Source organism: Diceros bicornis, chromosome 10 (genome assembly GCF_020826845.1).
Source record: "Diceros bicornis minor isolate mBicDic1 chromosome 10, mDicBic1.mat.cur, whole genome shotgun sequence".
In the NCBI taxonomy this organism is placed as follows: Eukaryota; Metazoa; Chordata; class Mammalia; order Perissodactyla; family Rhinocerotidae; genus Diceros; species Diceros bicornis.
In genome coordinates, this window is record NC_080749.1 from 44623716 (window position 1) to 44651149 (window position 27434).

General features: G+C 38.1%; 1 protein-coding gene and 1 long non-coding RNA gene across 2 annotated transcripts in view; one reads left to right on the top strand and one right to left on the bottom strand.

Moving 5' to 3' along the window:
• The window catches only part of IFIH1 (interferon induced with helicase C domain 1), a 55524-nt gene extending 38475 nt beyond the window's left edge, over positions 1-17049 (bottom strand). Inside the window, exons 1-3 of the mRNA XM_058549103.1 lie at positions 16462-17049; positions 9343-9511; positions 4609-4755 (exon numbers count right to left, since the gene is read on the bottom strand). Of these exons, the coding sequence (XP_058405086.1) occupies positions 4609-4755; positions 9343-9511; positions 16462-16914 (769 nt within the window). The 5' untranslated portion in view covers positions 16915-17049. The remainder of the gene's footprint in view (positions 1-4608; positions 4756-9342; positions 9512-16461) is intronic.
• LOC131410775 (uncharacterized) lies at positions 16852-21380 on the top strand. Its single transcript, XR_009221413.1, has 3 exons — positions 16852-16982; positions 17297-17367; positions 17535-21380. It is a non-coding gene; the product is annotated as an uncharacterized LOC131410775 (long non-coding RNA).
• Positions 21381-27434: the final 6054 nt, after the last annotated feature.

Genomic DNA, 27434 nt, shown 5'->3' on the forward strand with positions numbered 1-27434 from the left:
CACAGTCATGCGCACTGCATATTCACACATGGCACACTCTACACTGTTACATTATAATCTCCACACTGGAACTGCGAAATTCTGTTTTCTTTATAAATGTAAAAGCGCCCTCTGCTGGCCAACCTGTTGTATTTGCATTTTCTAGTTTCACAACAGGGAGATGTCAACATACAATGATGAAGTTCGGGGGATTTTCTGTGGAACTCTGCATCCAAGTAAGTTTATTCCAAATACAATAAATTTTATTCATTTTGAATCTCATTTACTTTACTTTTATTTTCTTATAGAGCATTAATTCCTAAAGTAGTATAATAAAAAGTTCAGTGTAAAATAACTACTCACTCGCTGTGACAAAGCAACAGCAGCCAGACAACTAAAAACAATTGTACAATCAATTTTACTTAACTCATAGAATTAAAATAACCCATATAATTAAGTATTTGCTATAATTAAAATACTTTTAGTAAAAGAAAATGAATGTGGGCTTTGTGTCCCTCTTTTGTTTTCTAGGGAAGTGTGTCCTAGAGAAATACTGAAGTTTTCCAATATTTTCTTGTTATAGAATCATCAGTGACTTCAGAAAGCACAACTATAACATCCAGCATTAAAATCCTACTAATGTGCTGAGAACTATTCAAATACCCTTTAGAAATTATTGTGCTAATTTGGAAAAAGGTAAAATAAAAAATCTTTTTGGTATACCTTAATTATTAACCACTTTTTTAATAGGAAGCATTTGGAGGGAGGAAGAAAGAAGAAATACGAGCCCCCAATGTGGAGACATGATGAACTCACTCTCCAGAACTATCCACTGGGGAATTCTGATATAGCACTCCTAGGATGAAGGAGAGATGTGATTAAAAGTGGTTTCAAGGTGGGCCACTGTTATTAATGGTAGTGTGTCTCACCCATCAGGTGTGTTAAGGAGTAAAATGGGCTGAAAAACAGTATATAAAGAATCTTTGCATTAAAACTATAAATAATTAACATTGTGTGCACCAAGACTACCATGCACTAACAAAAATATTTTAGAAATTGGTTCAGAAATAAAAAATAGAGAAGTCAATTTAAAATTATAAATAATTTGAATCACATTTTTTTCTTTCTGCATATGAAAATTCATATTCACAGAATGTGTGCAGCTGAAGTAACAAGTTTCTTTCAATGCCACTTTGGTAACTGTATTTGAAATCTTAACCCAATATATTAGAATTCAAAATAAATGTTATATATTATCAATATCAATAAGATACACAAAACAAAATTATGCAAATGCATATTAGAGGCTATGGAATACTTCCACATTTGACTGTTAATTCTGTCAAAGAATGCCTATGCAAGCAAAATTCTTCTACAGTAAATTTTGCAACAAAAATTTCAATCAAAAGAACTCCAATAACTTCTTTGGGCTAATGGTGATTTACAAGTTACTTATATCAGTAATTCTTAGTTCTGAAGAGCAACAAGAAAACGAACAGACACTTGGAATGATCCATAGCATCTCTCAGTAGCAGTGTCTAACCCCTAAAGCAAAGGTACCACGTTTTCATAAATAAGTTACCCTTTGTTACTGCTCTGGAAAGGGCCAGAATGGATTGGACTAACCTGCTCCCAAATCCACATAAGCAGTCCAGACATCACAAGGATCTTACAGAGTAGAAGATCATTAAAGTCTGTGAATTGGATGGAGTCCTCAGATTACTGTACAGCTTACTGTACTCTCACACGTTCTCAGACTATTATATATTTTAATAGTCTGTACTTGTCTTTCATAGCACTTAGTGTATGACTATTACAAAGCACTTACTGTGCAGCTATATAGTGACTGGGCTGACACGCCCATCAGTTGAAAGTGCCCAGGGGGCAGAAGTCATTTCTGTTTGCTTCCCCCCCACCGTTCCCTGTATTTACGGTACTGAGCACTGAACACTACATGCCTGGCATAGGACAGGAGTTTGATAAAGACGTGGTAAATGAAAGAAGAGAAAGGAAGCGAGGGACGGAGAGAAGGAGGGAGGGAGGGAATCCAGGAGGGAAAAAAAACCCTTTCTGTCCCCTAAGGCCATTATTAAGATCTAGATTTTATTTTTTCCACAAGATACAGCTTTAAGTTTTATATTAAATAGTAGGAAAATAGAAATTTTTTAAAGTTTTGCCTTTAATTTTGTCCACTTTGAGACCGAGAATCCTCCAATAGATAGATAAACTACAGGCCGACAAGACGCATTAGTCTGGCAACTTTCGATGAAAAACCCTCGTAGGAGATGCAGGATCATCTCCCAGCCTCCATCCTGTCTTCAGTCCTTTCTAGTGTGGATTTAGAAAATAGCCGGTAACCCACAGAGATGTCAGGTAGTCCCCCAGGGAAGTTTATTAAAAAGTGAGAACCCCACAGTCAGCTAGCAGATTTTGGCATTCCTATAGAATCACGATTTCTGAAGGAAAGCATAGCTGCTCAAATTGAAAAAAAAAAAAATAATACTCCAGAATTCAGGGTTAAAAGCTTTGCTGTTCTACACATTAAACCTTGCTACTTAAAGTGTGGCCCAGGAGCAGCAGTAGCTGCATTGCCCGGGAGCACATGAGAAAGGCAGACGACGCTCAGGCCCCACATAGGACCTACTGAATCAGAATCTGCAATTCAACAAGACCCCCTCCTCCGCTAGATTCCTAAGTGCTTCAAAGCTTCAGAAGCATTGCATTTAAAAACAACAAACACCATAAACTAGGCCAAATAGCAGGCAAACTATCAAAAATATTGGTACCATTCATGACAAAAGATTGTTATCCTAAATATTTACGTAGTTCATATAAACCAGCAAGAAGAATATAAATACCCTAATGGAAAAATAGATAATTAACAACAAAAAGGAATGAACTTGTGAAAGATGTTTTTCATTAGAAATCAAAAAATTCAAATTGAAGTAACAAAATGCCAAATTAGAAGAGTTTGAAAATAACATCACCCACTCTCGTGGAAGAGACTTCTGGGCAATAAGCACTGTCCTACACTGCTGGAGGACATGGAAATTGGTACAAGTTCCTGCAGCGAAATTTGATATTAATTATCAAATGTCTTAAATTTATAGAAATCATTTGATTCAGCAATTCCAATTAGGTAACATGTTTTTAAGAATTAAAGTGAGACATAAATTCACAGAGTTGTTGTGGCATTATTCACGTTGTAGAAATTTGGAAACATCCTAAATGTTCAACAATTAGTTCATCAATTATAATGCATCCAATGGATGAAACTATTATTCAATCTTTAAAAACCATGCTATAGAAGAGTATCTAATGAAATGCCATTACATATAAACAGGCAGGTACATAAAAAGACCTGAAGGATACATACCCGCTTGTTAAGAGTAATATATCTATGCTGGGGGAGTATGGGTGACTTTTTCTTTGTGTGTTTCCATGTTTTGCAAATTTCCTGCAATGCAGACGTATTACTTTTCTGAGTAGAAAACAGTAAACTTTGCAGTGGTGTGCTGGAGTCAGCTTATACTGGCTCACAAGAGCCAACTGTTAAATTTTCAGGAATTTTGTGAGCCAGCTGTTAAGCACAGCCATATAAAATGATTAAATTACATAAACTTACAATTAAATAAATTATATTAAAACAAAGGTAATAAATATTTAAAGCTCATCATTTCCTGATCATTTTACTAGATTTTACTATTATCTATGATGTTGAGACTATTTATGCCTGTGGGATCTGTACGGTGGAAATGCTACATGACAGCGTGCACGTCTCTTCCCACCTTTGTGTTCAGTGACATTACGTTGGAGGCTTGAAATCAGCCTTAGTAGGAGTAGTTACACCATGGAGTTGGGCAAATGCTACAAATCAGGGCTTTTTTTCTTTTCTCCAGAGAGCTAGCTACTTGCTCAACATTTACTAGCACACCACAGACTCTAAGTATCTCTTGAGAAAACAGAATGTGACCCTTTTGGGGAGAGAGGAGAGGAGAGGATTCTCCTGTTATGAGCAAATTAGAGAGGGGAACATAAATCAGCTTGATTCTTCAGGGCTGTTTCACATCAAAAGGGTGGATGTGGCGGTATCTAGCTCGCACATCAATTAATTACTGCAATTCAAGCCAAGCCCAGTTTAGCATCTATTCATCGTCCTTTCTACAGCCTTGGTTTTGGTCTCCACAATCCAGCTGAACCTCTCTGAGACACCCCAATGTGGAAAACAGGGGAAAAGGTAGTGGCCTTATTTAATAATTAGACCTTTGGATGAGTCAAACTAATTAATGTATTTGAAAGTACTTTGACAACCATGAAATATAGGGCATGCTTATGATATTTATCACATTACAGGGACCATGGATATCTTATAAAGTAAAATTAGAACCAAATGTGTTCATATTCATAACATATTAATACTGCATTACTTTTGAAAACATTTGTAGCCACAAAGAGGAATTATTTTAATTTAATCTACTCTAGAAAATTTATTTTAATAAAAATGTTCACAAAACCCGAAAGCTCCAATTTTTTCTCTCTGTTTAACAGATCCTGATGTCATCAATGCACCAACTGATTTTTCTGGAAGTAGCAATTAGCATATGTAAAGTATGTACACTTTCCAAGTACCTGAAACTACAGAAGAATCTGCATAAGACGATTCCAATGCATTATTCTCCATGTCACAGCCATCCTTCTCTGGACTTGGCTGATCTGTTGCTAGAAGCACTGGCTCTTTAACTTCCGGACCATCTTCTTGTAATAAATTCTCAGTTTCTATGAATAAAACAATAGTGCAGTGCAAGTTTTTATACAGTATACAGAATTGTTATTGTTATTTTGACAACAAAATGGGGGTTCCTAATAGATATTTACCTGAATACACTTAAATACTTAGAAATTCTAAACAGAATGTAAACTGTATTGCAATGCAAGTTTTTATACGATATAAATTGCTGTTATTGTTATTTTGAAAATCAAGTGGGGGTCGCTAGTAGAGATTTGCCTGAATATATTTCAACACTTTGACATTTTGAAGAGCTTGCAACATGTTTTTTGTTCTGACACAGTATTTTTATTTTTAATATGGACACAGTGAGTAATTCTTTTGTAATGATTAAATTTTATCTAAAAAGACAATACGATAAATATTATGCTAATCACAAGAAAAATGCGATGATTTCCTCTCTGACCCTCACCTTTAGGAAGGAAGCCACTCAGTGATACAAAGTCACATTTAAGGCTGAATTAATGAAAATGCAAATTGGTGATGGTTTTTCTTTAGCTTGTGTTCTTGCCATTTTGTTCCCTCGCTGTGCGTTCCACACAAGATGTACATATGCTTTAATGTCAGCCGAAATTCATGAATTCTGAGTTTCTGGAGATTTTTTACAATTCAATGAAATATTCTGCACCCTTCCTTTCTCCATCCCTCCATTTCTCCCTTTCAGCCTTTCCTCCTTCAACCAACACGGATTGAGTGTTTTCTTAAGGACATATGTGGGTTACAAAGGAAAACAAGAATTTCTGTCCTTGTGAAGTGACAATCTGTCAAGGAAGACTGATGTCATAAAGAAACTTTCCTCAAGTATCATTTGGGACTAGTCTATCTTAAAGAACAAGGAGAAAATGTGTCCTGGGTTTGGAGAATTTCCTGAAGAAAACCATTATGACTTTGGACTTTTGTCTTTGGACAAGACAACTTGACAATATTTGCAGCTACATGTTAAGTTATTTTCGGGGCTTATAATCATAATGGTCAACTTATTTTGTGCTTACCATATGAGCACTTTACATATCTTAAATCATTTAATCCTCAAAATAACCCTAGGTAATAAGTAATATTATTATCCTCATTTCACAGAGGAGTAAACTGAGGTACCAGCACTGGGAGGGCAAGTACCCGGCCAAAGTCACACATCTAGGGAAGTGAAGGAGCCAGGATCCAACAAGCATCAGGATCCAGAGTTTAGGCTTCTTCTGTATAGTCAGTCCCAGTCACCATAACAAAATACCATAGACTGAGTGGCTTATGGCACAGAAATTTATTTTCTCATAGTTCCGAAGATTGGAAGTCCAAGATCAATATGTCAGCAGGTTGGTGTCTGGTGAGAGCACTCTCCTTAGGTTGCAGAAGGCCACCTTCTCTCTGCATCTTCACATGGTGGAGAGAGAGAGAGACAGAGATCTCTCTCCCTCTTCTTATAAGGCAACAGTGTTATCCAATTAGGGCCCACCCTTCTGACCTTTCATTTAACCTTAATTACTTCCTAAGGACATTATCTCCAGATATAGTCACATTGGGGGTTAGAGCTTTAACATATGAATTTGTGAGAGGAGGGACACAATTCAGTCCATAGTTCTTAACTACAAGAATAATCACAGCTAACTTTGTTCTGGTCATCAAGGCCTGCCAGAAAAATGCTTAGATTCCCATAATAAGATGTACCCCTGACTCCTCTGATTGGATTTTCTGAGGAAATGAGAAGTAAACTGTACTTATTTGGAATTAATTGGTCAGGAGCAACCCGACTGTTGGGAGGGGTGGTGAGAGAGTATAAGAACGCTGGGCCCCAGACAGAGATTGGCATTTGCCATCCAACCTTCAAAAGAAGCTAAGAGACCCCTTTCTACTCTGCTCCTGCTCCCTGCCCTTGGAAAAGCCTACATATCGGAGTCAACAACCATCATCACCCACTTTAGTCGAATGAGGGAGGAGCCCCAACTATGAGAGGACCCTGCCATGGGATCAGGGAGGGACAAAAGGGTGGTGGATAATTAGTGTCACTTGTTTTCTTTTCTGAAGGCCTTTCCCTGTTTATAAAGTGCTTGGCTTTGGCCAGTCAAAACGTGTGCATGGGCTGGGAGAATTTGGATAAACTAGTCCCTAAGCCATTCTGAAACACACACATAAAGGGCTAATCATAATACAAAGTTATGGCATACAATAAGGAAAGTAAAGGAGAAGGCATCTGACTACTGGATGTACGTGATGAGGTGTGTGATAACACAGGTATGACGGGATTTACTATATATACTGTATCTAGATTACTATTGTTCAAAGAATTATAATTTGGAAAATCACATTAAACTTCTAACAAGGCACCTTGTAAAGTGGAACTTAATGATATCTTAGAAATATGGCCAGACATGTTGTCAGGAGAATCTAGAAGACACTTTGAAACAGATCTTCTAGATTCTTTCCTAAACAAGTATTCCACTGTACACAACTATAAAATGGGTAGGTACCCTCTATTTGGGGGGTGGATATGACAAGATCTTTTGTGATCGGAAAGGCTGCCCTTTCTAATATCCCTTGATACACTGAGGCCAAAATTTCCCAGGGAACAAAAAAATCTAGACTGTAGCCATTTCCCTTTGAAGTTCAAGTCCTAGAATGTTTGTCATGGATGGAAACGGTCCCATGAGGTCATGAAAGGGAACTCATCATGAGAGGGCGTGGTCTGGACTGGGCTCCAGTTCATCCTTGAGGTGTGTGAAATCTGGCCCCATCATAGTATGTAACTTCGGCTGCAAGTCCCTTCAGACGGAGCAAACTGGCATTAGAGTTATGCTGTGGAAACAATGGCTGGGCCACAAAGTATAAACGAAAAAAACCATAATCTTGATGTTGGAAGCAAGTGGTACCACAGTGCACCCTCCAGAGAAGTGAAGCAAAATAAAGATGCTTCTGACCAAGAAGGACTTTTTATACAGTTACACTTCGCTGTGGAGACAGAAGCAGTAACAGTAGAAACCTCGGAATCTGCTGGTGGACAGATCATGGAATTACTGCCTGGCTTTTGAAAGCTGGATTGACCACCTTTGGCTGAGTAAGCCCCCCGTCCCTGAAAATCCTTAAATAATTCCATAGAGAAGGGAGAACTGCAAGGCCTCTTGAGCTTTTCACTTGTGGGGGGCTTGAACATATAACACCACACAGCCTTTGTTTTGGGGTGAAGTAAAAAGACCTTGTCCAAACATCTTAATTACATTCACTCCCCATAGTTCATTCGCACACAGGTCCATTAATGCCAATTTATAATACTTCAGGGTTTTTTAATACCTCATAGTAAAAATATTTGACTCTCTCTCTCCATATATATATATATCGATGTGTGTGTATTTCTAACTACTGGGCAAAATTAAGCTATTTCATAGAGTATAGTATAGCAACATAATATGCTGTTTACTCTAATAATTTAGAACTATCTGTTTTTATTTTGCATATGTAACTTAGAAAATTGTTTACTATGTATCTTACTCCATTAGAAAGTGTGGTATAGGGGCCAGCCTGGTGGCGCAAGCAGTTAGGTGCGCCCGCTCCGCTGAGGTGGCCCGGGGTTCGCCGGTTCAGATCCCGGGCATGCACTGACACAACGCTTGGCAAACCATGCTGTGGCAGCGTCCCATAGAAAATGGAAGAAGATGGGCATGGATGTTAGCCCATGGCCCGTCTTCCTCAGCAAAAAAAGAGGAGAATTGGGAGATGTTAGCTCAGGGCCGATCTTCCTCACAAAAAAAAAAAAAAGTGTGGTATATGAGAATAGGGGCTTTGGATGTCTCATTTAAGTCCATATCCCCAGCACCTAGAATAGTGTCTGGTGTAACGTTGGCACTCATTACATGTTAACTGAATGACTGACTGACCAAAGAACTGAATGAATAGAAGTGAAGTAAGCTTGAAATGATTATAATTCATTTAAGTCATTCATTACCAATTAACTTGCGATTTGTCTTACATATGATATTTTTGAAAACATAGGATATATACTCTGAAAAGAAACATAAGATGGCAGTTCATATTAGCTTTACAAATAATATATGTGAAAGGGCTACAGAATGTTACTTTTATTATTATAATTAAATAATTTAAAAAACTCACAGGAAGTAATATTGAGAAATGTTGGCAATTACAGACCTTTTACCAAATTTTCAATAAATTCCTTAAAAATGTATATAAATGTCCAGAAGACTATACAGCAGAGTTGTAATAACCATTAACATATTTTCTTCCAGTTTATTTGTGTCTATTCAATGTTAAAATTATCTTGATAAAAACTTTAGGCAATTACTTTGTTTCTAAAATAAGATGAGTAGTGGAAAGAGTTTTGAACTAGGAGTCAGCTGCCAATATTCTGGCCCAGTTTGCTGAATTTTGAGATCTGCGGGAAGTTAATTTTTTCCCAGGCAGCAGTTTCCTCATTTGTAAAGGGAATAAAATCGATGATCTCTCAAATTGCTTTCAGTTTTGAAATTTTGATTCTAAATATCCTCCTGTTGGGCATTGTGTCTACGGCCTTCATTAAACTGTCAATCACTAGGGGAAATATACAAACGCATCCTTAGCAGAATTAGAAATACCTGCATTGCTTTCGAAGCCATTGGCGCCTGTTAGCTCTTGGACAAGTGCATCGTTTCCCGTTTCATTCAGAACAGTCAGAAATGTAGAAAACCAATTTTCTTTCTGTACGATCCTTTTCAGCAGCTCTCTTACACCTGATTCATTTCCATTATTTGCTGCAGCAGCAATCTGTTTTAAGAGAAAAGTAGAATTAGAGAAAATCAAACATCTCCTGAAGAAATTTAAACAGAAACTAGCCTTTAAAAAAGTTGAGCAATTAAGCATTAAATATAAATAAAGGCTTATTTTTCAAATACTAAAGAAAACAGCAATGCCACTCGTAGCAATTCTGGATTCTAGGGGGAAAAAGTCTCTGGGCCAGACCCCTTTTAAATATGCACCATTTTTTTAAGCTATTGAGATATTCAAACCTGACGCTTAGGAAATAAACGTTTTACCCCTGCCACTCTGAACAAGAGGTGCAAAGAACATGTCTTGAATCTCTAGCCATGCTATGTCTATTTACATCAATCTCTTTCTGTATTTCTAGGGCTTGCTTGCTTTTTTCTTTTAACCCCTGGAGTCTATAAATGGAAAATCAAACATTTCTTATTTGACTCCTCTTTCTTTACTCTGACCATTATGGAATAAGTAATTACTATCACAGATTTATATTCTTGCCTATTTAATATTTGCACTATTATAATTGCTATAATAAATTTTTCTTAAATTTGTGTTTACTTAATATCATGAGACAAATTTATTTCTATACTCCTTTTTGCACGTATGGGGCAAAATTATTTCTATATCCATTCATTACAATCTTTAGCCTTTACTTAATTTCTCTTTTAATCTAGTAAGTCTTTTGAAATGTGGATCACTTGTGTAATCATTACCACAGTGCATCTCCTCAGTTCTTAATACAGCACCAAACATTTGGAGAAAAGACTAATATAAGCCACATTTATACCAGAATGAAATTAGACAGGACATCACCAGCTTGCTGTGCCATTAGGCAAGCCACTTCATCTCTCTGGGCCTCAGTTTCTACATGTGTCAAATGAGACAACTGAAAATAAATTCAGGAATTCTCCATCCTAGCTGCACATTAGACTCACTTGGGGGAGCTTTAGAAAATACTGGTATCTAGGATCTACCCCCAAAGATTCTGATTTGTCTAAGTTGGGAAACCAGAAATTATTTTTTAAAGCATCTCATGATTCCAATCAGCAGCTTAGATGAGAAATACTGACATATACTCTCAAACGTCCTTCTCAACATTTGCCCATCTTCTACATGTATAATTTGGATTGTTTACCTAGATTAATTGTTTTCTAAAAATCTGTGCATTTTCTAGTCCTATAAATATATCCCATAACCTTTTAATGTCAGAAATTTGTTTGCATTTTTGGAACAACGTCTGGCACAAATTCAGTGTTAACTATTATTATAGTTGACTAGGAAAAGCACCTACCTTTACTACTACCTTTCCTAAGTGGACACTACTCAGTACAAGAATATACAGCATGATTTCTACCCAATGGATATGTTAGTCTTAGTTAATAATGTTATTATAAAGGCTTTGCACATATTAACCCAGAAACCCTGAAGAAGGTACCAATATTAACCCATTTTACAGATCAGAAGTCTAAGGCACAGAGAAGTCCAATAACCCCCCTAAGGCAATAAAGTTAGTAAATGGCAGAGGTAGGATCTGATCCCAGGCAATTGGCTTCAGAGGCTGAATACTGCCTTTTGAGCTATAATTATAGCTAATAATTGTCTCCAATTTTAAATTCATTTTCTGGCAAAAAGTGATTAAAATGACTACTTGACTTAATAAAATTTAAATGATTTCAATCCATCTCCCCCACAACATTTTCTAAGCAGATTCTTGCTCATTTCCTACCTTTTCTCTAACTTCATTAATCTCCTAATGGAAATTCTTTGTCTTCTCTGGTGTTTGTGACATCTTTATTATTATCTGCTAATTTAAGCAATAATTGCTAAAGATGTTAAATAAGACTGGTTTGAGCTCCTTCTTTTAACTCAACTATTCTCTGTCTTAATTACCCCATCCTTTAATCAGCTTTAAATCCATCTGACAGAAGTAATCAGAAAGAATTTCTCTAAAAAGAACAAGTGAGGCACTGTAATGAACACTTTTATTAAAAACCTAAGCATAATTATATCCACTAAATTTTCTTCAACTATTAATCAGTTAAGTTGATTTTTACTGTAGAATTACATTTGTCAACTTGCTTTGTCCTTATTGAGTTCAGGCATTTGAGGATCCTCATGCCATTATTTCCTACAAGTATTTTCATTATTTGAATGTGAAACTATGTATAATATTTGTGCAATTTTAGCAACTTTATCAAGATTGAATTTTTAAGAAATCTTCCCAGTTTGGATGCTAGAAAGTACATCAATTCCCTTTGAAGCAACCACACAATTTTTTTTTTTACTTAATCTGTTCTCCTAAAGCCTAGTAAAGATATTAGATCCCAATATATAAACTCGATTACTGAAATTCTTCAGAAGTGAATATTTAGACTTGAGACCGCAACAGGACATATAATGATTCCCACTCATGTTCCTCCCCCACTGAATGTTTTCTCTGAATATGAAGTCATAAATGTCTATGGATACATTGTTAACTAGTTTATGGAATATAAAATAAATATGAATTTGTGGAGAATAAAATTTAATGTTTTCATATTCTAAATTCTTTGACCTATGGGTTTTCTTTCCAATAGAAATCAGTGAAGAAACCAGTGATCTTTCCATTAAGCACTGACTTGCCAACACAATTGTCAAGTTTAATAAAAAAATGTTTTCTCTCCCTCATTACAACCTGAGATAGCTATTTAAATATAACAGTGATTTTTTAATACAGCAGAGCTAAATTCTCAGTACCAGTAAATCAAGAAGTAAAACTCACATGTTAAGGGGCCGGCCCGGTGGCGCAAGCGGTTAAGTGCGCGCGCTCCGCTGCGGCGGCCCGGGGTTCGCTGGTTCGGATCCCGGGCGCGCACCGACGCACTGCTTGGTAAGCCATGCTGTGGCGGCGTCCCATATAAAGTGGAGGAAGATGGGCACCGATGTTAGCCCAGGGCCGTCTTCCTCAGCAAAAAAAAAAAAAAAAAAAGAGGAGGATTGGCGGATGTTAGCTCAGGGCTGATCTCCTCACAAAAAAAAAAAAAAAAAAAAAAAAAAAAACTCACATGTTAAAAACAAAGAATTTCAAAGAACTAGTTCCCCACAAAGAGTTGATGTCTTACCAACGAATATGTATTGTCATATTGACATAACTAATTTCTCATTAGTACTTTTTCTTGCTAATCAAATTCTTATCCATCCTAGTTTACCTGACCATACGATGAGCTGAGGGAAACTGACTCAGGTACACAACTTCATGTAGGGAGAACTGGACTCAGTTTCTAGCTGCACTGGTCCTAGTATCTCTGGTTCTTCTATGTAAGTGAGAGGTATATGCTTTGAACTGGCCAGGGTTGAAACATGCACCTCTCTTCAGCTGTTCAGATTGATATTAAGACAGTATGGAAATGTTTATATGATCACTTCTTTTCCAGAATTCATGGCTGTCTAAGTCAATGGATGTGCCAAGATGTCACTAAGCATCCTAAAATAGAGGCAGGTCTGTACAGGGGCACTCCCTTACTGTTAGGAGTCATTCTATTATAATGGTCTATAAAGCGATTCTTGTATTTATTGCTGAGTCTCCAGTATTTACAATAGTGCCTTGCATACACTGGACATTCTTTAATTATTTGTTAGAATAATGAACACTGATCAACACTACAACATAAGCTCTGTGAAAGCAGAGACAATGACTGCATGATTATCCAATTTTTTCACCACTAGCATGGTGTCTGGCACAAAGATGTCACTCCATCAATTTACAAACAAAATGAATGAATAATCAATCAGTTAAATAAGTTTTTTTGGGTACATGTTGGACACAAAACTAAATCTAGGATCATGTTCAGAAACTCTGATGTATGGGGGGCGGGGACTAGGTGGTAGATGTGGAAATCCTAAACTAAAATAACAGACCAAGTGGAAAACGTCTACCTGAAAACAGGAAAAGAATTAAAACAAAATATTTTTTAGAAGTCCTGATTTCTTAGTTAAATGCTACTTTACACTGTCAAAAAAGCAAATTTGGAGATCTTATGTCCATCATTCACCCATTTCCAAATGCCTGGCAAGGCAATTCATTGTATCATGTGTTCTTATCTTTTATTCCAGACAACATTTTGGAAATAAATTCAATCAATCAATCCTTATTAAGCGCCAACCCTATACCTAGTCTTGGGTAGGTTCTGGGAGCTTAAAGATGCAAGACATAGGTTTTCCTTCGAATCACAGTTTCATCCAGGGACTTTAAGAAGCAGGTCTCAATTTCAACATGGGAGATTTACCTAAATCCCTGAAACTTTAAATTCACAGGGAAATGTAACCAAATGAATGATAATAAAAGTCATCGTCATCATATTAAAATAGCTCTTTATTATTTATAAAGGTTTCTCATAAACATGATTTCTCATTTGTGTTCACTAAAATAAGAGGAGAAATTATTATTATGTCCATTTTCACAGTCAAACTTAGGATCAGGGAACTTAAATAATTTGGCCCAAAGTAACACATATAGTAGGAAACAAAGATAGATCTCAAATCCAGGTCTTGCATTCCAAATTCCCATTTGCTGTTATAAGATAAACATTCATCAATGACCCTCATATCAATATAGATTCTTCTAAACCTAGTGCTTCCTTCTCAGTGTCCTCCATAGCTTATTTTTGAGACTGATGATACATGTAAAATGACGGGTAAAAAATTATTCCATAATTACACAGAGATACTCTTCCTCTTTAGAGATCCTCAAATACATAGATCCTCCATCTTTCAGAGCCTCCTTTGAAATATGAATCTAAGAGTTTGGATTGTTTTAGCTTTAACTGCTACCAGTACACAAATGTCCCTTTACTCTATATCTTCTTTGTGTCAAATCCCTTGCGTTACTGCTAGCTGCCTCCAAGCTTGCCAGAATCAAGAACTTGGATAAAATCTAGCTGGCGGAAATTCAATCCAGGCAAGACAAAAGTGATGCTGATAGGCAGAAGTATTTAGAGTAAATAAGGAGAAGTGCTGTTTCGCTGGCAATCGGGACATCGTACCCACCAAACATAAACAGCTTTGTGGTGTTACTGGACTCTGTTGCTTCTGGACTTCCTAACAGCTACTGTGGCTGGAAATGCCATCTTCCATCTCCAGCTGGCTTGAAGGCTGCATACTGTCTTCCAAATTAAGATTCTGCCACAGTGATGTACACATTTGTCATATCCAGCTGGACTACTATAATGCGTTCTAGCTGGTTCTCAATACACAAAACTACATAAACGTTACAGACAACAGCGTAAAGTAATTTACTTGTTGGGAAAACCAGCCATCAAAATTAGACGCATGCTTGGGTCTTTGGACAGGCCCCATGGCTGTCAAGTATACAAAGGAGCACTAAGTTTAGTCACTAAAGACCAAGCCACATCATTGGCTGATGTGAGACCAATGCCCAGAACTTTGTAATGAGGATACAAACAATTGATGAATCAAAAAAAGAGATAAGGAAAGAAAATTCAAAATCATAGCATGTTAGACAAAGCCTTTGACTTTTAGTCATGGGTTTATTTGCCTATATGTCTTTCAAAATAAGACTTATGACTTACAATCTTGAATAAGTCAGATTCAAATAGGTCAACATTCCTACACTTCACAGTACATCCTCACTCATAGAAAAACAACAAACAATAAAACATTACATTAAAGTGTAAAGTCATCTGTAAAATTTACCCTGTCAAAATGCCACCAAAGGGGCCGGCCCAGTGGCGGTGTAGCGGTCAAGATCGCACGTTCTGCTTCACCAGCTGGGGGTTCGCTGGTTCGGATCCTGGGCTCAGACATACTCATCGCTCATCAAGCCATGCTGAGGCTGCGTCCCCCAACTACAAGGACATACAACTATCTACTGGGGCTTTGGGGAGAAAAAAAAGGAAAAAAGGAGGAAGACTGGCAACATATGTTGGCTCAGAGCTAACAATCTTCCTAAAAAAAAAGATGGCTTGTGAAAAAAAACACTATTCCTTCACTAATATGAAAAACTGCAACCGGTGGCATATTTTTTTAACGAATTATCTCTCACTTTTGATTTGCAGAGAATGTTGAAACTTTGACTAAAGGGAAAAAGAATGTGTGTGTGTGTGTGTCTGTGTGTGTGTTCGTGTTCGATGTAATTTCCCCATTTGGACCAAGACTAAATGGCATAATGTATAATATAGACCAGATGTTGGCAAATTTTTTCTCTAAAGGCTAGATAAATATTTTAGGCTTTGCAGGCTATACAGCCTCTCCTTGGAGTACAAAAGCAGTCATAGTATGTAAATGAATGAGTATGGCGGTGTTCCAATTAAACTTTCTTTACGAACTCTGAAAATTTAAAAATCTAAAAACCATTCTTAGCTTTTGGGCCCGCAAAAACCACTACCAGGCCAGATTCAGCCCATAGGTTATGGTTTGCTAATTCTTGTTCTGTGGAACTATATTAAATAAGACAAAATTCCACACCATCAGGACCTAAATCCCTAGCTCTGGCACTGTCTTCTTGGGAGAACTTGGGCAAGTTATTTAACCTGCCACAGTTTCCTCATCTATAAAACAGTTAATAACATTAAAAACCCCAGTGAATTAGTGGGAGTATGAACTGTGATAATACATTTTGCAAATGATACTAATCACACATAATAAGTGTCTAGTAAATGTTATCTGTCGGCGGACATTATTATTCTAGACTTAACTCAGTTTAAGCCTATTCAGTGAAAAGATTAGAAAAATAGCCCTTTTGTGTTTAAATTTTCAAAATTATGTTTATAAGTGCCTAAACAGTCTCTTCTCAAGAAAGGAGGAAACCAAATTTACCCAAAGATGTCAAAGAACTACTGGGGCTTTGGGGGGAAGAAGAAAAAAAAAAAAAAAGAACATTTGGAATGCAGCAAATGAAGAAGCAACCCCAAGTTGCAAATTTTGTCTAAAAATTAGGCTGGATCTGAACTGACACCTACCCGATTTCCGTCTTCAAGTGTCAACAGCTCCACTGCCACACATTTATCCAAGACATCTCTAACCAGAAGCTTGTCCACCAGGGTGGGCTGAAGGAGGTCCAGCAGTTGGAGACATTCATCATGAGCGTTCTCAGAGGATGGAGAGGGCAAGTCGGTGAGCTCGGGGTTCATGTAGCGGGCGGCTAAAGGGCTGCCTGCTCGCTGCAGGGCCTCCACAAATTCCCTAGCCCAGCCCGGGGGCCAGACCCCCTTCTCCAAGGTGCTCAGAAGCCCTTCAACTGCTTGCATGTTCCCGTTGGTGGCGGCCATCGTCTGAATCCGCTCCTTCACCTCTGCAGGCAGAAAGGTCAGGTAGTCTAGTACCGGCTCCACCTGGATGTACCTTTTCATCCTGGCCCTGAAGCACGAGATGAGAGAGCGGAAACACTTGTCTGTGGAATACCCGTTCGCCATCTTTCGTTCTCAGAGAAGGGAGAGGATTCTCCCAAGGAGAGAGACGGGTTGCTGTATTTGCTCAACAGGTGGGATGCGGTGCCGCTGTCCGCGGCCTTGGAGTGCCAGGGTCTGCCGCGACGTGCGTGACAGCGCCGCGGGGCCCCGCCGGTCGGCGCGCAGAGGCGCGGTCGCACCTGGGCAGGGGGCCGGGGGCCGGGGCGCGCCGGTGGGCAGCTGCGGGTGGCCGGCACGGCCCCTCGAGCTCTCTGCAGGGCTCAGTGGACTCGGGGACCAGGGCGCCGCCGCTGCACGCTCGGGTGGGAGCTTTGAGTCCAGCTTTCTGCGGGGTAGTTCTTATAGTTTGCCTGACTTTGGTTTCTGTTTCGATTCTCTTCTTCAGGACTTTGCAAACGTAACCGCCCGCCGGGCAGGGAGTGTCTGTTTGATCCAGGAAGGAGGAAACACCCTTTGGTAGGTTCTGGGAAGGAGAGTACTTTGGCCAAGGGCACTGTGGGAAATGGAAAAGGAAAGCGAATTCTCTCTCCCACCTAGTCAGACAGCAAGGCTCCAGCAACGCCAGCAAGTATTTTGTCCAACTTGCAGGGTTCTGCCTCCAAATTCAGATTTCTTTCCCACAGCTGCCTGGAAACACCCCTTGTCAGCAAAAACGTGGAGGGCGTGAAAGCGCGTGACTCGGGACTTCCCAGGCCAGGAGTGAAGAGAAAACTGGCACAGACTATCCTGCCGACAGGAAGGAGTTACCCTTGGCTGGTGAATGCAGGCAGGTTCTGGCCCAGCCAGAGTGGTAAGACTGCAGGGGACCAGTGGAGAGATGAAGCTAAGACATCTGTCTAGAGATGTGTAACCCCAGGACCCCAGGATAAAGTGGCCTCTGCACCTTTCTAGAATAAATCTGACCTCTTGTGGGTCTCCAAGAACTAACTCTTTCCCCCGGGCGTTTGTGGGTGGGTATGAAAAAGAGTGACTAATGATCAACAGTTAACTTTACTGCCTCGTGCATAGATGTAGTGTTTATTTGTGTTTGACCAGGGCCTGGTGACAGATGCAGAGGACTTTAATCACCAACTCAGTTTAGGAGGAAGCCAAGACTGAAGGTTTCTCTCTCTCAGCATGTAAGTTTCCCATATTTTTAATATACAACTTTCCTTTAATAAAACAAAACAAAATCCCCAACAACTTATTTTTGATATAACTGCCATTCTTTTCTTGGATTCAGTACAGCAAGTTTTGGCTGAAGCAGCTAAGAACTTAATTAGCAACTAATGTACCAACTTGTAGTAAACATCAACATTTGTCTATGTCATGAGGGAAAAAAAGACACCCACACTGAAAAATGGCAGCTTCATTTCAGAACAGGAGCCACATAAATGTGAGTTCTGCGGCCCTGGGTGACTGTGGGTGGTAGTGTGTATGCTTCATAATGAGAACTTCATGGTCCAGAATTGTAGGGAGGTTGGAGCAGTCATTAGGCTATCAAAAAGATATATGTAGAAAAAGTAATCTATTAGCAAAGCACATTCAATGAAGTTTAAATAGGCCAGGGAAGCCTGGGCTATGCTGTGGACTAGATAAGAGAAATCTAGTCTTTGTAATTTTGGGGGCATACAAAATATCCAACTGAGTACTTTGTAGCATGTTGTCTAATTTTTTCCTCGAATTGTATTATGTAGCTAAGCCTTTTTCTTCCCTGAAGAGTTGTAAACTACTTGAAGAAAGGACATATTTACACAGTAACCAGTACAATACTCAACAAATAGTAGACCCTAGCTGATTTTCCCCCTGAATGGGAGTTTTATTTGCCTTGACTGGAGCAGGTGGCCTGATGTCACAGACACAGTGAAAGTTGTTGAAGGAAATGGAACCTTGGCCTTGCAGGTTGGCCTAATTTATGCTGTTATTTTCTGTCTCTTCATGAACACTGCTATATCTTTACCGACTTTTGGGAGTTTACTTGGTACCTAGGTAGAAGATAATCATACTAGATGTTTCTACATAAGTATTCAAATTATTAATTTTAGTTATTGTATCTATGAAGATATCTAGAATCTCTCCCTCACCCCCTCAGGTGCTGGCAGGTTTCATTCAGTAGGTTAAAGCAGAAACAAACAAATCAAAAAAACATTCTGTGCCGTGGTACCCATTCTTCTATCCTTTAGTTTCAAACACGGGGGAATAAGAAGGGTTTGCTTGTTAAATATGGGGAAATGATGTCATCTTCTTAACACCTTAACAGGAATTGCTGTCCTGGTGAGAGGGGGTTCAAAGTAGAAGTTTAAATGTTTTGTGGTTAGATTATATCATTCATTCATTCAATCATTTAAAAAATATTTATATATGACCAGTGTTGCTCTAGGTGCAGTTAATAAACTAAACAAAGTTCCTACTTTTATGGAGTGCACATGCTAATGGGAGTGGGAAGACAGATAATAAATAATAACTAGAAAATATAAAATGTGCCGGGTGAGGATAAGTGCTCTGAGGACTATGGTGAGATGTAGATAATAATACATACTAGTGTTTCCCTGGTTGATTTTCCATATAGATGCCCTCACCTCACCCTCTCCATTAGCATCACTCAATATCCATCAATAACAATTCATGTTTACTCTCAAGTAAGAGTCACTTTGATGATGAGGATTGAGTGATGAGGACTGAGAATGAGTGGGAGCACACGAGTTTTTCCTCGAAAGGGAGACCTCTTTTCTAGGAGTCTACCATAATCTTGATAGGACTCCTTCTGGAGGAAAGAGGTTGAGGGAAAAAAATCCAAGCCACAACCTCTCAAAATGTATCCTTTTTCTTCATCTATATTTTTGCATTATGATTTAGTTTATTTTCTTCTTTTTGTTTGAATAATATTTTCCTCTGTCAAGTTTCTTCCCATAACTTTCATTTTCATCCTCCTTATTGTTTTCTAAATGTAAGTTTCTGTTTCCTTTCTCCTTTGAGATAGGAAATCTTGCTGATCTATATCTTTTCCTTTTCTCTAGACCTACCTTTTTTTTTTTAAACCTAAAAGAAACATTTTAATGTTCATCATTTTTAAAAGTCACCCTTTAGCATGTTATTTTTTAAATAGTAATTCAGGAAGATACTAGATAACAGATTCCTGCTGTTATCCAACTTTTCGTTTGAGTTTTCTACAATTAAGAAGTAGTACAAATCACAGTTGTCACTTCTTTGACAAACTAGAACTACAATTTAATGGCCACACATGGCAGTAATGTCTTTTCCAAAGAAAATGACAATAAATTTAGTTAAATGAGGAAATCCTTCTAGAATTGTTATTCTGTTTCTTCATTAATTTACTAAATTGCATCAATAAAGAGCTTACTCTGTGGCATTTAAAGTTAGATGCCCTTAACCTACCAGTATAGAGTTGTGATTAAGCGTAGAGATTCTGAGCTTAGGATGTCAAATTTCTCAGTTGTAAGATGATAATGATACCAGTACCATGTCTTAAGATTGTTCGAAGGATGGACTGTAAAGCACTTAGCCCCAGGCCTGTAATGTTATATGTGCCCAGTGAGTGACCACCAACATTCTTACCAACAATGAGTAAGAGATGACGCTAGTTCTCAAAGAATGCACGATTTACAGAGGAAATAAATTAGTCATGCACAGAAACACTATATAATAATTAGCCATGTAACTCAGTTTTTAGACAGCGTTGCTTTTTGCAAGAAACGGAAGCTGATAGGCTGATTTAGCAGAAAAGTTTATTAAAAGGATACTGTCATAGCTTTATATTTCAAAAACATAAGTAGTTCCAAAATAGAAAAATAAATTCAGAAATTCTGGCTGTTATTAGATCATGATACTCATTTCTTAATTACTTCCACCAATTCAGTTATAAAGTTCTGGTTTTAAATGTGCACATGTAAAAGCTTTTCTACATAACAAAACTGTTTTGACAAAAAAATAATCAGGTGTCAGTGGAAAATTTTTAAACATCCATTTTTCCAAATGCTTCTTCTGTAGCTTAAGTGCTTTCAAAAACAGTTACTTGCACATTTATACATATTTTTGTTAAAACAGCACCTTTACCTCAAAGGCATAGATTGGCTGTGCTTCTTTTACTTTATTTTAAAATAAATGCTTAAGAGCAAACTATAGTCAAATGTAGTTAGAGTTCCATTGTCTTTGCCTTGAAGTCATGGTTGGCATTTGGCTGGTAGGTATTTGGGGGTTAGATGTCTCAGCCTGTGTCTGTTCTAACTGAGGGGTGGCTGTTCCAATTGCTTAATACTCACCCCATACAATTAATTAAAATATCTTTATTTAACCTCTGTTCTATTATAACTGACAAAGTTTTGAAGTAGGATTATTGTCAAGTGAGTTATTAAAATCAAATATTGAACCAATCTTTTGACTTGCTAAATCATAAAAGGTTAAACTAAGATTTTTAAAAAATAATAAAGCATTGTCAATTACAAAATATTTTTTATTATTAATGCACTAGATTGTATCAATTGTATTTAACAATCTTATTTTATCTTCATCTGATCCCTTACTGTTGAATTTTGTAAAGACTTTCTAAATAAATACATATTCATTTATTGGGGTCTCTGTTCAAATATTTTTACTGATAGGGATCAAGAATAAATTACTTGGAGACTACAGCTCTAGAGAACCTCCCAAGGGGTAGAGGTTTGTTTTGACGTGAATACAGCCATGTTTGGCCGTTCATTGACCTACAGCCAGTAGCACACAAAAAAATATAAAGCTACTTTCTCTGTGGTGGGAACTGGCCCTTCTCCCACGAAGAGAGTTGCAAGTTGTAACATTTCAAGGCTCTTTGGGCGTCATAGCATGGGTCGTACTGGCCATCTGTGCCAGGCTGGGACGATAACCAGAGAGAACAATGCATGTACACAACTGCTGGGCTGGGACGATAGCCAGGGGGTTCAATGCACGTATGCCCCTGATAACCATTCGTGCATGGGAATACTAAATGCTTGCTCTGCAAACTCTGTAACTGCTTACTCTGAAAATTACTGATGCTATAAAAACTGCTGGAAACTGAGGCCTGGTGAGAGTTCCACCTGTGGAAGGGACGCCTTGCCCAGGACATGTGATTCCTGCCCAGCCGTGTCTATTGACAGGACTCTCCCAGCAGTGGGGCATGGATGTTGTGAGTAACCGATCTAATGTGTTCTCTTTTCGGTCAACCTGGTGTTTCTCTTTCTGGTTGATTTGTGTTATTTCCCTTCAGCCGGATGTGGATGTTTTCCCTTTCCAGTTGAGCTGATGTTTTTCCCTCTCGTTATATGACCTATTCGGATCTGTTTGCGGTCTATCGCCTTTACTCTCCTGTATATAATAAAATATACCTTCAATCCATTTGTTTGAGATGGAAAGTTTCTTTTACATCTCCGATCGAATCCCCCGAACTTCTCAAAACAAGGTTATAACGAATTTGAAAAGCAAAATTAACAAGAACGGAGGAGAAAGATGCATAGGTGCAAAGAGAGAGAACTCTGGGAAAAGAAGGGCAATTTACTATTGGGATTTTGAAGTAGAACGTTTCAAGTTACTAGTATTGTTATTGCTTTGTGACAAATGTCAGTATACTAAGTTAACACATGGACAAGAATATATTTCATATCCTCTTGCAAGACATGCTGTCCAGCAGATTTTTTCTTGAATGGAATATTTTAATAAAATTCATTTTTTATTTAAAAAATAGTTTGTGTTCACTGTAGAAATTTTCTGGGGAAATCACATAATATTGAAGAAGGTTATTTGAATTACTTGTAATCCCATCATCCAGAGATAGGCATTTTTAATAGTTTAAGTCTATTTACTACCAATATTTTATTGTGTAAATATAACGTTTCAACGTTTGTTCAATGGAGAGTGAGCTCAGATGGTCTCAACTGTGGGGAAGGGATCTCCAAGTAAGAGATCTCCACAGGGAGATCATGTTGACATGCCAAAGGGAGAAAGAGCCTATGAGAGATCCCCCGGCAGAGATGGCCAGGATATTTGGGCAGCAATGCCTAATATTGAATAACAAGTTCATTTCTGTGTTGCACTTGCTGTACTGACCCTTCTTAGTCCCAGATCTTTCATAAAAGTCTGTCAATATAACAGGCTTATAGTTGTGGTGCTTTGGGTAATGAAGGAGAGGCAGTGGCCCCATGTGGTGGGGCAGGGCTGTGTAGAAAGAAAGTGTGTCTGTAGAAAGTGAGACAAGGAGTATGGATTGAGAATTCCATCCAAGGGAAATTATGAGAGCATCAGCCCTGTAGGAATCCTCAAACACCTTGGGAACTGTGCCAGACTTACCGTGCTCTGCAGGATGGGAAGGGCCATCTCAGTAGGCATGCTTTCAGCTGCAAGGTAAAGAATGCCTGAATAAATGTGACCCAGCAAGAGGGATTGATTTTTCTGACATAACGGGAAGAGTCAGTGATTCATTGAGGTCAGAACTCTGGGATGTGTTCTGTAATTTTCTTGGTTTTATTCTCATGGTTGCAAAACGGCTACAACAGCTCCAAGCATCATTTCTTCCTCCAACTGCACTTAAAAGCAGGTTGTAGGGGGATGGAGCATAGAGTTTCTCCCATTTGCTTCCCCCCAACAGTGAAGAAAAGAGATGTCCCAGGAGTCCCCCCAGCAGAATTTCTCATATATCTCATTGGCTGAAACTGGGTTGTGCCCACCTCCCCTAAAATAAAATGATACATCAAAAAATTCTGATTTCTAATAGTAAAGCATTGTCACAGGAGCTCAAGCCATTTTATTTGAATATTAAAATATAAAGATGACCCAAGGAAGGCTAGAAAACTTGTTTTCTAGGTGCTTTCCCTGTCTGAGCACACACATGACCCTTGAAGAACATCCCCAATAGGAAGTACCAAAGCAGCCATTCAGTTCCTGTGGTGGCAGCAGCATGAGCTAGGAAGTTGTTCTCAAGTCTAGCTGCATATTAGATTCGTATGGAAAGATGTATACATTTATCCATTACATCAGAGTTTCCACGATTGGAACTTTAGTGTCAGTTATTTTTCCTTTCAATTCGAATTGTGACTTCACTCTCCGGCTGGAGTCAAGAACAAGAGATTAGACTGCTAACCTAGACCAACTGAGAGTACAGTGGATTCTCATTATTCGCAGTAGTTACATACTATAAAGTTGTCGTGAGCACTGAATTAACGAATGCTGAACCATTCTCCTGGGGAAATATAGAATTAGATTCCTGCGAGCCTCTGGTCACAAAATTTCGAAAACCGATCAATACATACCTTGTTTTGTGTGTGTTTCTAAAGGCATCTTATTTAATATATAGTTGATTCATTAACATTGAACTCACAGTCAATAACACTATAACTCATGCCTGAATGAAGCTTATCTAACGTATTTTCTCTATGAGGCACATCATAGCCTTCCTGTGCTTAGAAGCACTGGATAACACCTCGGGGGGCCATGCTTGGGGGCCATTTTAAACAGTGAAATCACCAACAAAAAGTGCAAAAATACTGGAGCCAGCCTGGTGGCTTAGTGGTTAAGTTCACATGCTCTGCTTCGGTGGCCTGGGGTTCGCAGGTTCGGATCCCAGGTGCGGACCTATTCACAGCTCATCAAGCCATGCTGTGGCAGGCATCCCGAATATAAAATGCAAAAAATTGGTACTAAATACATCATGAAAAGGACACTTGTTTACAGTATGAGAACTGAAACAAGAAGGCAGAGATTCACCTTGTTTGACCCCAGCTGGGAACATGCCCATCGGGCAACTCAGCTTTTTGGTGCTCTGCACATGTCCACCAATGACTGTGAAAGCACCAATACTAATGATTTTGGGATAACAAATAAATTTTAGCAATAGTTAATAGTGAATAGTTAATAGTTAATAGTGAATAGTTTCCTTGTCTAACCAGGAGAATTTGGAAAACTCGATTGTGCTTTGAGGACATATTCCTCAATCATTTGTACTAATTCAGTGTAGCTAAACCTGTGATATAAATGAACATATATTTTCAGCAATTTAATAAGAGCGATGTTGTAGTTTGGAACATTCATCTGCCAAATCCATTGACCTAGGCATTGTCAAGCATTTGCTTAGAACAAATAAAACCTATTATGCATCATAGAAAATAAATATCTTCATGGCAATAGCCACCTTGGACACGACAGAATGTAAATCTCTAGCTTATATTTGGAAAAATTGGATCACATATGAATTCAACTAAAAAGGTCACCTAATGTCTGTAAATTAGAGAGAAAATAACAAGGAGAGGAAATCTGAATCTGTGGGACTGGAAGAATTTTTGTTTATCTCGTACCTAACTGTTACCTGATGGTAGTTTTCCAACTTATTGGTTCAGCAAAGAGAATGAGGGACAGAGGGGGGTACCCGTATGTCATTAAAAAAAAAACTCTTGCTTACAGTAAATAACTGTAGTTTCTTCTACTTTTTATCAACCGTGAAGAGTGAAGTTAGGAATATTATCAGGAAACTCAAGTTCCACACAAAAATAAGCTCCATTGCATAGGCACTTTTATTGCAAGTTTATCATACCCTAGGTGACTAATATTTAAACTACTTTCAGGAAACTTAATGTGATTTAGTGATACCTTAGAGGGTGATGGAGAAAGGCTCCATGGGTGAGGCTCTGGGCGCCACCATTACTCCAAAGAGAGCAGATTGACTTTTATTGGCTTTACATTTTGGGGTTCCATGTTTTTGGACAGGTATTTGAAAACCTCTGTGGTGAGAGGTCAGAACATCGTGTATAAAGAATTCTTACAAAAATAAAAATACTGTATCTGAGCCTTCTTAGACTATCTCACATTTATATACACCCAACCAGTAGCAATATGAGTTTAGGCTGGGCAGCTGCCTTTACCCCATCAATTTCTCGTAGAACCAAATATTAGAAAAGTTGAGCAAATTCTGGAACCAGTATACCATATTGTTGAAGGAGGGAAAGGGACTTCGATTATATTATGCCATTATTGTTATAAGTGAAAGAATGCGTGAATAAAATCAATAAATGAATGAAAAGATGACATACCCATTTATTGAGACTGCAAATTATACTACATTTTACAAAGTAAAATTGTACTAAATTTTATAATTTAAAGTTATAATTTTTAAATTAAATTAAATTTAAATTTTATAGTATTTTAATTAAAATATTTCCTGATTACTCCTAAAAGAATTAATTTTTTTCTCCTCTGGATTCCTAATTAGAATGTGTGTGTATATGTGTGTTGCATTTGCACATCTGTATGCTTATTTGTATTGAGGGTGTATCGATTTATCAGCTCTAGGAAGCTTGCATACTCCTTCCCAAACCCTTAAAACTAGTACAAAATTTTAGAACTTATTTAGCACAGATGGCCTTATTTCATTGATTCTTCCTCGCTTGTATGCAGTGAAAACCTCAAGAGGGACATATTATACTATGTGGGAAATTTTTTAAAAATCATAGAGTGGTCCAAATAATTGCTACAAATGATCTATTTAAAGATACTTCAAAATGAAAGATTTATGATTTTAATAGATATATGAATATAAATAAAGCTGCAAGCATGGACTGGGAGTGATATCTGATTTTATACATTTCAGACATGTTATGTTTTTCAGGAATAGACTGCTTCTGTACACATAAGTGGGCTGTGTGTGGTTAATTAGGAATTAAGGATGATATTAACATTTAATATTTGTGGAACACCATAACGAACTGTAGAGAAAACCTGAGCTTCCTCACAAAATGAATTCTGAAAGCTGGCCCAGGTTCTCAGAGGGGGCCAAGCACTGCCTGTGGCTCATTATGTTCCCTGAAACTTCAATGACAGTGTCTCTGAGGAGCCAGCAGAGCAGCTCAGGCCAGGCCCTAGACATTCAGCTGTGCCCACGCCTTTCTCAGAAAGGTGCTAAGTGGGGAAGCCTTCCCTTGCTTCCTTCCTTAGGCTCCTCTTTGCTGCTACCTGCCGAGGATGGTGTTGCCTCTGCTGCCACCTTGTGGGGTTTTCACTATCAAATCTTAACTGTGTCAGAGCTGATTTGGCTGGTATTAAGTAAAATTGTAACTATGTACAATTATAGATCTTTTGACAGATAGCAGAAAAGGGAGGTAATCTATATTTCCCAATGGGAGAATAAAACCATGACTATGATTTAGCATAAACTTAAAGTATTTTATTTTATAAAAGCGGAGAACAACATAAAGAGGACTAATCGATCTTCTAGTAGGGAATATCCCCATTTTGCAAAGGAAGAACTGAGATTCACAGAAGTTGTATTATATTGCCCAATGTCACATTGTCGGCAGATGAACTTGGAGTCAATTATCAATCTCTGCAACATTTATTGCACATTTCCCTCGAGAGTTAGCATAGAGAATAATGACTAGAACCAACTGTTTTAAAATGTGGATTTTATTATTGTTATAGTATGATGAGGACAACAGATCAGGAGATGATTACCATTGAAAAAACAGTTTGTGGGCCTGCCCAGTGGCATAGTGGTTAAATTTGCACGCTCTGCCTCAGCAGCCGGGGGT